The sequence below is a fragment of the Marmota marmota genome, unplaced genomic scaffold (genome assembly GCF_001458135.2).
Source record: "Marmota marmota marmota unplaced genomic scaffold, marMar, whole genome shotgun sequence".
In the NCBI taxonomy this organism is placed as follows: Eukaryota; Metazoa; Chordata; class Mammalia; order Rodentia; family Sciuridae; genus Marmota; species Marmota marmota.
In genome coordinates, this window is record NW_026000221.1 from 1,724,071 (window position 1) to 1,734,500 (window position 10,430).

The window sequence follows — 10,430 nt, forward strand, 5'->3', positions numbered from 1 at the left end:
AGGCTGGGGACCGGTGGCCTCACCACCTCGGACGGCTTCTCGTTCCGCAGCGGAATCGGACATGTCCAAGCCACCGTGTTACGAAGAGGCGGTGCTGATGGCCGAGCCGCCGCCGCCCTACAGCGAGGTGCTCACGGACACGCGCGGCCTCTACCGCAAGATCGTCACGCCCTTTCTGAGCCGCCGCGACAGCGCGGAGAAACAGGAGCAGCCGCCGCCTAGCTACAAGCCGCTCTTCCTGGACCGGGGCTACACCTCGGCGGTGCACCTACCCAGTGCCCCGCGGCCCGCAGCCCCCTGCCCTGCCCTCTGTCTGCAGGCCGACCGCGGCCGCCGAGTCTTCCCCAGCTGGACCGACTCAGAGCTCAGCAGCCGCGAGCCCCTGGAGCACGGAGCTTGGCGCCTGCCGGTCTCCATCCCCTTGTTCGGGAGGACTACAGCCGTATAGAGGGGCGCCCGGCGTCCTGGGCCCCACCGGCGGACTCCTGGCCTGACTGCGGGGCTTTTTAAATGCTTCCCTTGGACTGCGGGGTGTGGGGGGGGAGGGATTTCTTACCCCGTTTGTTACATTTTGAGGATAATAAAGGTGTGTGATCTGCTTTGGTACAAGCGGAAGGGACACCCGCTGCTTGCGCCCGAGGTTCTGGTGACCAGCCATGCCCGGGGCCTTCGCAGGAAGGGACCTGATCCCGCATTTTCGCTACAAGCTGGCCTGACCAGAAACTGGTTCATCTGGGGGGCCTCAAACCCCATTTAGCCTGTCTTTGAGATTAGGGTTAGGGCTCCCGCTGGAAGCAGGTGCTGGGCCCACTGCACCCTCTGTGGTAGGAGGAATTGGGAATGGGATTAGCTCAGGCAGGCAGCCCAGGCCAGATCAGCCCCTGGAGGCCCAGAGCAGCAGGCCCGAAGGGATCTGGATTTCTTTATTAACAGACATGAGCACGACCCGTTACAGAAGTTTGTGCTTTCCAAAAAAACAGTTACTGAAAAAGGAACCCAAGCAAAGAGGAAGGAATTGGGAAGGGGCCACCCAACCCCTGGGCCCCAACCATAGCCCTGACCTGAATCACACCTAGGGCCTAGGGCCTCCAGCCTGGGACCTGCCCGGCAGGAGAGGGCGGGGAAGCCGAGGGGCCCCAGCTGGGCCTGCTACTTCCTTTGAGTCAGGCAGGAAGGGGTCAAGAGAAGGGCAGGGAGGGGGTCCCAGGGAGCCAGAGCCCACGAGCCATTTATTGCCATGTTTTAAAATTCGTGCAAAATATCTGAAGCCCTGGACAGAGAATACAAAGTGATATTTTTCCAAGAAACATAAAACTAGGAAAACAGGTGGGGGCACGTTTTCCCACTGGAGCTCTCCCCACACCAGGCCCCAGGCCTCCACCCCGCCAGCTGAGCGGGGAAGTCTAAGCTACAATCTGGACTCGGTGGGGAGGGGTGGAATTTGCAACAGCGTCTCAACTACCAACGGGAAGAAAACCAGTCAACTGTACAAGTCTCCTATCAATTTTAAAAAAAAGAAAAGAAAAGCTGTAAAAGGCCCTGTGGGTAGGGAAGCAGACAAGTCCCCGGCCAGGACCAGAATCCAGAGTGGGTGCCAGGCGGAGCTGCTGCAAATGCAGGCGCTGTGGGCCGTCTGGCCAGAGGCCGGCGCAAGTGGGTAGCCTTGGTGAGGGCAGTCTTGGCAAGGAAGCCAGAGGGCAGGCACCACTACTAATCACCACCCTCGAAGCCCTCCTCCTCTTCTGGTACTGGGTCTGCATCCCAGCAGGTGATGTCGATTTCTATGATTTGGGGAGAGGACAGAAGTTAAGATGACCAGCAGATCCATGACTGTGTCCCCCCAACCTCCAGGACCTGTGCCAGCTGTTTTGTGCAGGGGATAATGCTGACCCACACTCAAACCCCGGCACCCTCACCTGAATTCCTCCCCATCATCCATCCCAGTACTACCTGGAGGCTTGTTGTAGAATACAGGAGGTGGTGCCTTTGCACACAGTTCTTCTGATTGGGCAAATTCCTCCTCCTGTGATTGACTGAAGTACCCTTCACTGGCCTGCAGGAGAAAAAGCCCCGTCACTAGGCCCCACCTACCAGGACTAGTGCTGACCTATCAGGACTGAGCCAGTTTCCTCAGCAACCAATGATCCCATCAGTGGTTGCCAAGGAAACATGGATGCCTGCCTTGGGAACAAAAGCAGAGCTGGCCCAGGGAGGGGGGAGTGGAATGGAGCTTCCCCCAGTAATATGGGTCACAGAGAAAGGTGGGTACTGCTGCAAGCAAAATCAGCCTCCTGCTGGAGCCCTCCCCATTCCCATCGGGCTGCCCATGCCCCACCTGGGTCCCTTCCTTCTGGGTGGTCTCGCCATTGGTCAGCAGATGGGGTTCTGGCTCTAGCTCCTGCTCTGGCTCTGGCTCCTGGTCCACCTCCTCTAGAGTGGTGGGCAGAGTTGGGGCCTGGGGAGCAGCCAGGGGTTCCCCTTCTATTTCCTCCTCTGGGTCACAGAAGGTAGCTGGTGGCTCAGGCAGCTCATCAAAATTGAGAAGGTTGGCACAGCTTTCACCTGCTGGTGGCAGTGGCTCCTGAGCCACCTCATCCAGCAGAGGCACCTCTGCCAGGGCGACCTCAGAGCCTGAGGGTGGTGTGGGGGCCCTAGGCTCAGCGGTGGGTACTGAGGCCCCTTCCCCATTGCCAGGCCATAGGTCATTGAGGCTGGCAGTGGCAGCGGTGACATTGTTGGCAACAGTGGTGTCAGCGGTGGCAGTGGCAGTTTCAATGGTGTCAGCTGCATGGGTGTCGGCTACTGAGGGGTCAGCTGTGGTAGGTTCCACAGGGGCAGCCAGGACAGCCTGCTCTGGAGACTCCACAAACATCAAGTCCTCCAAGGGGCTGCCTTGCCCGGGGGGAGGCTCCTGTGCCTGAGGGGCCTCCTCCATGGGGCTGGCCCAGGCCTCAGGAGCGGCTGCTTCTCTGGTCTCCTTGCTGGTCTCTTCTCTGTCCAGGCTAGGGCCGGGCTCCTGGGTCTCTGTGACCAATAGAGGAGACATGTACAATCAGATCCCTGGAGGGAAGGATGGAGACCCTGATGGGCTGCTCTATAATACCCTGCCCATCCGCCGACAAGTGGGAGAGTCTGAGACTTCTGGGAAAGAACACCTTCACAAAGACCTCCACATAGGGCCCACTTCAGCACCAACTGCACCCCATTATCCCTTTACTTAGTGTCTCAGTGTCTCTGCAGCAGCACAGGGAGGGAGGAAGGCTCAATTCCCACTTAAGACATGAGACATTGTGGTTTAGAGTCAGCTGGACCACAACACCAGGACTTTCCCTGCAGCCCCTTGCAGGGCAGTGCAATCTCGGTGATAGGGGGTCCAGATCCTGCCAGGGAGTTGTTACCTTGGGAACCTAAGGTTCCTGGCCCAGGGACTGATGGGAAATCCAGTGCAGGTGGGCCCCCTCTTACCCTGGGTGGGTGGGGGTGGCGGTGGCAGTGGTGGAGGCTGTGAGGATGTGACCTCATCCAAGGCCCGCTCAATCTGCTCAGTGACAGGGGTGGAGGCTGTGCTTGAGTCAGATGGGCTCCGGGCAGGAATGGGGGTGGGTGCCATCCTCCGGTGGCTGTCCAGGTGACTGCCTGTGGAACAAACCCCCAGGTTGGTCAGTGAGGGTAGGGGAGCCAGGTGGGACCAGGATTGTTCACCTTGGGGCCTGGCCAGCACCTCATCTTTGGAGTCTGGGTGGGGGCTGGGAGCCCCCCAGGTCCCTAGGGACCAAACCACAGCTCCAGACCCTGCAAACCAAGCCCCTGGGGGCCAGCGCCCCACAAGGCTAGGGATAAGAGGCAAGGCAGTACCTGCTCTGGGGACAACACCAGAGATCAGCAGTCAGGCTGGGGGAGTGAGGGTGAGGGGGCTGCTGGGAAGCGGGGCCCTCCTTACCCCCCCACCGAGGCCTGGGGCTGCTACCTACATGGGAGGGAGGAAGAGAGGTTTGGGGTGCGGTGACAGGTGATATAGGGAAAGGGAGTCCGTGGAGGGGAAGAGGAGGAAGAGGAGGAGGAGGAAGGCCCACTGTCCGATGCCTTTATGAAAGGGCAGTACGGACGACCTGCCGAGAGAGACAGACAGAGAAAGAGACAGAGGACAAGAGAGGGTCAGTCTCCCCTACCCCTGCCCCAAGGCCTTACCAGACCTCGGGGCTGGCCCTGGATGTCCAAGCTGCCTTCAGCCAGAGCACATTTAGCCAAGCTGGGCCATAGCCTCAAGCCATCTGATGCCTCCCACCAGCACCAGATACAGACAACACAGCCACACCAGAAGCCTGCCACACACAGCCAGCCTCTCTGAGCAGTAGCACAGCTGGGGACAGCTGCCCCACCCCTGGGACCCCAGCAAAGGGCCCAGCACACAGTGATGCAAATACTCAGATCAGCAGACAGGGAGTGCAAGGGTATGCTTCAGGGGGAGGTGGAAGCTGCACAGGTAGAAGCCAAACAGGGAACCCTGGGCACACGCTCCAGGCTGCTCAGACTTGGGGTCAGGGGAAGAGCCCACCCCACATGCACCCACAGCCCCACAGGCCAGACCTAGTCCCACCAGCAGGGTTGCTGCCAGTGACCTGTGCCCATGCCACAGCTGTGCAACTGGCTCCAGCACTACCCTTTGCTTAGCCAAGGCCTGACATCCACACTGCCCGCTCCCGCCCAGGGTGCTGCCACCTGGAAGCCATGGTGGACGCACGCTGTATGAGCAGTCTTGCCTTCTCCAAGGGATCCTTGGGCAAGGCTTCTCTTCCAAGAAAGAGTCCCAGAGGGGCCCAGGGCCCTAACCTGAGGAGTGGAGGTCTAGGAGGGATGGGGCCAAGGACTACCTGTTCGATGGTTGAAGGGCGAGGGCACATCACAACTGCCCGCAGAGGCTGATGCAACTCGTTCCTGCTGTTTGAAGAATTCCCGTGGGTTGTCAGGCCGCTGGGCAATAATAGCCGCTGCCTCCTGAGAGCACCAGGAAAAGATTAGGGCTGGGCTGGGCAAGGCTAAGGCAGCCCTCACCCATCTCACCTGCCCTATAGCTCAGCTCTCACCTCCACCTCCGACTCTGATTTCTTCATCTGGGTCTCTTCCTCCTCATCCCGTTGGTCACCCTAGAAACCAAAGGGACAGTGTCCTGTGTCCTGGGCACTCGCCCCCACAGGGGTTCTTGGCCATGTCTCTTCCATGATCCAACAGGAAGGTCTCAGAAGTGGTACCTCTGTTCCCCTTACCATCCATCCAGCCATGAAGGCCTGAAGGCCTTTGATCAGGTCCTGGGCACCCTGCTTACGCACCCCCAAGTCTAACCAGGCACACACAGCCATCTAAAAACACCCCCTTGTTTTATTTAGTTAGTTAATTAACTGTTTTGGGTACTGGGGGTTGAACTCAGGGGCACTTGAACCCTGAGCCTCATCCCCAGCCTTTTTTTGGATATCATTTATAGAGACAAGGTCTCACTGGGTTTCCAAATGCCTCACTTTAGCTGAGGCTGGCTTTGAATTTGAGATGTTCCCGCCTCAGTCTTCTGAGCGGTTGGGATTATAGACATGCGACACCGTGCCCGGCTTAAAAACACCCCCTTGTTTTAAAGTTTATCTTTCTCTGATGTCCTACCCCATTGTCTGGGTCACCACGCCCCCATTGTGGCCACCTGGACCTTGACATTAGGGCCACAGCCTCCTTACTGATTCCCTGCCACATTGCTCTTTTCCCTTCATTTGTTCTCCAAAGGCCCCAAAAAGACCTTTCAAAATCCGGACCAGACCACAACTTTTCTTAGCTTAAAATCCCTCAGGGGCATCATGAGCCATTGGCTGAATGTAGCCCACAGATGGCTTTTGTTTTGCTGGTATAGTGTTTTAGTTATCACCACTTAAAAATCAGAACGTTTCGTTTCGGGGTTGTGGTTGTAGCTCAGTGGTAGAGCACCTGCCAAGCACTGGTTTCAATCCTCAGCACCACATAAAAAAAAACAAAACAAAAAAAGGCATTGTGTCCATCTATAACAATAACAACAAAAAAATCAGAAAGGTTCAGTCAGGCATGGTGGCAAATGCCTTTTATCCCAGGGCTCAGGAGGCTGGGGCAGGAGGATCACAAATTTGAAACCAGCCTGGGCAACTTAAAATTAAGCTCTCGGGGCTGGGGATGTGGCTCAAGCGGTAGCACGTCCGCCTGGCATGCGTGCGGCCCAGGTTCGATCCTCAGCTCCACATACAAACAAAGATGTTGTGTCTGCCGAAAAAAACTAAAATAAATAAAGAGAGAGTTTAAAAAAAAAAAAAATTAAGCTCTCAAAATTAAAAATAAAATAAAAGGGCTGGGATGTAGCTCAGTGGCAGAGCACCCCTGGGTTCTTTCCCCAGTGCTGCAAAAAACAAAAAGCAAAAAATCCCCAGAAAGTTTCATATTGAACTGAAATTGGAATCCCAGTTTCTTTCAAATGCCAAAAGTCCTGGCCACACTCGCCTTCCTGCCCCCAGAGCAGTCACTGGCCAGAACGATGCCATAGCTGCCCTGAACAGGGGTTATGTGCTGATTAGTTCACTGAAGTCACTACCACTCCCTACTGCCCTTCACCTGCCCACTTCACTTGTCATGTGTTGATGTCACAATCCAGACAGTATAGGTTGAATACTCCCATCCCCCTGCCTGATCTAGCTCCCGTCTTCTCCCCCTCACGCTCCGTAAGATGTGGACATGAAGTCCTTAGCATGACACAGTCCCCAGCACCCCCATGCATTGTCCTTTCCCACTGACATGCCTCTCCCAAATGCCAGGTCCCTGCCCCAAGCCCAGCCCTGGTTCCAGCCTCAATTTAGGAACTGCCTTCTGGGGAAGAAGTTCTGCCCCATAGGTTATTTCCTTCTCTGAGTCCCCAGAGGGTGTTCCCAGCATCCACCACAAACTAATTTCCTGTTTCTGAGGTCATCTTCCCCATTCCCTGTGAGCACACAGGAGGAGGATCCAGGACTGTGTGAGTGGTTGGCACAGGTTGGTACGTTTGCTCAACTGAATTCATTACACCAAAACCTTATTTAATGTCCCCTGCTGCTTGGGGGGCAAATCAGACAGGAGGGGTTGGTGAGGAGGAGAAAAAGCTACAGATAAGATGGTGAAGAAACTAGGTTTTTGTTTTTTTTTTTTGAGAATATAACCTAGAATGTAAACTTGTCTACTAAAATCTTAAGAGTTTCTCTGCCTCATTCAATAGAAAAACCAGAGGTAGCTTACCACAAAGGCTTAACTAACAGTGGGAACACCACTGAAACAAGTAAGAACTGTGGGTAGAAGCCAGAGATCAATATGTTAACCATAAAGGTCAAGAGCATAACTATTTCCTAAGCATTTTCAGACACATGGGAATCCCCTGACAGCCCAGGCAAAAAGGAAACCCAGTCAGGCAAGGTGGTGCACGCCTGTAATCCCAGAGACTGTGGCAGGAGGACTTCAAGTTCTACGACAGCCTCAGCAACTTAGTGAGGCTCTAATCAACTTGGCAAGACCCTGTCTCAACATAAAAAATTTAAAAAAGGGCTGAGAACCAGGTGGGGAACACGCCTATAATCCCAGCGGCTTGGGAGGCTGAGGCAGAAGGATAGTGAGTTCAAAGCCAGCCTCAGCAACCAGCCTCTTAGCAAGGCCCTAAAGCAACCCCGAGAGACCCTGTCTCAAAATACAATATAAAAAAAGGGCTGGGGATGTGGCTCAGTAGTTAAGTGTCCCTGAGTTCAACCCCTGGTACCCAAAAAAAAAAAAAAAAACAGAAAAGAAAAGGTGGGAGGGACCAGAAAAAGCGGAACAGCTCCTTAAACCAAAAGAAAGTATTTTTTCATGTGGGACCTTCCTTAAAAGACCTGAAGTCATAATGCCACTATACTGACTTGCTAGAATATCTGCTGTCACTATCACATGAGCTAACCTGAATGGCAGGGTGAACTATAAAATAATGATGTGAGGTCCTTCAGATTTTACCCAAAGTGTTAGGAACTGGGGAAGATGCAAGGTTAACTGAGTCAATACACTATTCTGTCTATTTTTGTGCATATGTGCTTATGTGTGTTTGAAATTTTCTGTAAAAATGAATTTTTCCAGGCCTGGGTTATGTCTCAGTGGTAGAGCGCTTGCCTAGCGTGCTTGCCTAGGCACTGGGTTCGATACCTGGCACCACATAAACAAACAAACAAATAAATAAATAAACAAATAAAATAAAGATATTATGTCCATCTACAACTAAAAAAGTATTTAAAAAATAAATAAACTATATCAAAAAGACCTTGCTGGGCTAGATTTGTGGCTTAGTGGTAAAGCACTTGCCTAGCATATGTGAGGCGCTGGGTTTGATTCTCAGCACGGCATATAAATAATAAATAAGTAAATAAAGGCCCATCGACAACTAAAAAATATTTTTTAAAAAAAACTTGCTATGTGAGGACAAACAAAATGTGATGTATACAGATAATGGAATATTACTCACTTTTAAGAGGAAGGCAATTCTGATGTGTGCTACAACATGGATGAAATGTGAGGACATTATGTTGAGTAAAAAATCCAGTCACAAAAGGGCAATTACATAAAGCAGTCAAACTCACAGAGACAGAAAGTAGAATGGTGCTTGCCTGATGCTTTGGGGCCAGGAGAATGGAGAGTTAGTGTTTAATGGGTAGTTTCAATTTCCTAAGAGAGTCTTAAGAAATGGACAGTAGTGATTCACCATGATGTGAATATATTTAATGCTACTGAACTGTACACTTAAAAATGCTTGAAATGAGCTGGGCATGGTGGTGCATGCCTGTAAACCCAGCAACTCTGGAGGCGGAGGCAAGGGATCTCAAATTTAAAGCCAGCCTCAGCAACTTAGTGAAGCCCTAAGCAACTTATTGAGACTGTCTTCAACTAAAAAATAAAAAGAGCTGGATATGTGGCTCAGTGGTTAAGTGTTCAATTCGAGATACTAAAAAACAAAAATGGTATATTTTACATTATATAAGTTTCACCATAATTAAAAACAAATCAGTCCATTAATTTTAAAAAAGACATCCTCCATCTTGTTCTCCATAATGTCTCTAATGCCTGGTACAGGACAGGTGGCAAGAGTTCGATGGATGAAATACTGAGGTTTCAGTTTACCCACCATAGATCATCTCTACCACCCACGGTGATGCAACTAGAGTGACCTAGATACTTAATGCTGATGCCTCAGGACCGTCTTGACCCCTCCTATTCAGCCTCCTGTGGGTGTGACCCTGGAACTCATTCAAGACCCCACAGCCCAACAGGATGGTCCCACTCCAACAAGTATCACCACACCACCCTTGCTGAACTATATCTTGCTCAGTCCTGAATGACCTTAGCTATTTCCAAAACTCTAAATTCAATTGAGGGGCTAGGAGTGTAGCTTGGTGGTGGGGCATGTGCTTAGCCTGTTCAAGGTCCTGGGTTCAATTCCCAGAACTCCTCCCCCAGCAGGAAAAAAAAATTCAAAGCATTCTGATGTAACTCCAGGGACCAATCCACAAACCCAGGAGCCATTCCCAATGTTTGGAGATTTGGACAGCACCCCTGAAAGGAGGGAATGCTCCAAAGAAGCATACTAGGGTATAGGTGCTCAAAGCACTGGCCAGCATTCACCCAGGTGGCTCTACAGCACTCTTGTTGTGGGGCCCAGGCCTCAGGCCCCCAAGAGCCAAGTAGACATCTACCCAAGTCCCCTCCCCTATTGGGGAAGGGGCAGGGGAAGCTGGCCTGTGAGTGTTCAGATCAGGGTGATTTTTCTCTTCCAATCTAGAGAAGAAACTTTCCCTAGGAAGTCACTTTCCATAGGCAGAGGCAGGAGGCCCACAGGATGGGATGTCAGGAGCCGTTCCACGACAGCCACACTCAAGCAGGTCCCCAGAACACCCAGCACTGTCTCTAAGCCACTGATCCTCAGCAATACCCAGGTCAAGAACTTACAAAGATAGACTGCTCCTTCAACCGCCTCTTGGCCTCTTCTGCTTCCAGAGTCTGCTGTTTCCTCCTGCAATGATAAGCCACAAGCACTCCCTTCAGGGTGGGCTGGGGCCTGGGGGGCAGTCTGCTGGGCTGGGTGGGCTCACCTGTGCTCCTCGATCTGCTGTTCCCGCTCTCGGTAGCGCCGCTCACGCTCCTCCTGCTCCTGCCGTTCCTGCTCCATCCGCTCCTGCTCGAACCTGAGCCTTGCATCCAGGGCCTTCTTCCGCTCCTCCTCCTTCCTCAGCTCTTCCTCCTTCTGTATCCCCCGTGCAGAAGAAGAGTAGACCCTGAGCCAGGGGGACAGCCTCTGACCCTCCTTCCCACCCCTCACGGGGTAGGAGGTGGCCATTCTAGAAATTCAGGGATGAGCCTGTGCACAGAGGTCAAAAGACCTTGCTCTT

The 10,430-nt window shown here is 53.0% G+C and overlaps 2 protein-coding genes across 4 annotated transcripts in view; one reads left to right on the forward strand and one right to left on the reverse strand.

Annotated features, from left to right (window-relative positions):
* Window positions 1-4: 4 nt before the first annotated feature.
* Prr7 (proline rich 7, synaptic) lies at window positions 5-619 on the forward strand (the record flags this gene model as incomplete). Its single annotated transcript, XM_015488449.2, has 1 exon — window positions 5-619. A coding segment is annotated over one exon (444 nt), but the record flags the coding sequence as incomplete, so codon positions are not given.
* Window positions 620-909: 290 nt separating this feature from the next.
* The window catches only part of Dbn1 (drebrin 1), an 11,695-nt gene continuing 2,174 nt past the window's right edge, over window positions 910-10,430 (reverse strand). Inside the window, exons 6-14 of one of the 3 annotated variants that reach the window (XM_048792299.1) lie at window positions 10,134-10,285; window positions 9,991-10,054; window positions 5,085-5,144; window positions 4,872-4,995; window positions 3,972-4,109; window positions 3,469-3,636; window positions 2,336-3,027; window positions 1,951-2,053; window positions 910-1,781 (exon numbers count right to left, since the gene is read on the reverse strand). In XM_048792299.1, the coding sequence (XP_048648256.1) occupies window positions 1,711-1,781; window positions 1,951-2,053; window positions 2,336-3,027; window positions 3,469-3,636; window positions 3,972-4,109; window positions 4,872-4,995; window positions 5,085-5,144; window positions 9,991-10,054; window positions 10,134-10,285 (1,572 nt within the window). In that variant the 3' untranslated portion in view covers window positions 910-1,710. Of the gene's footprint in view, window positions 1,782-1,950; window positions 2,054-2,335; window positions 3,028-3,465; window positions 3,637-3,971; window positions 4,110-4,871; window positions 4,996-5,084; window positions 5,145-9,990; window positions 10,055-10,133; window positions 10,286-10,430 lie in introns of all 3 variants that reach the window. The other 2 variants (XM_048792298.1, XM_015488450.2) reach the window with 2 other exon arrangements.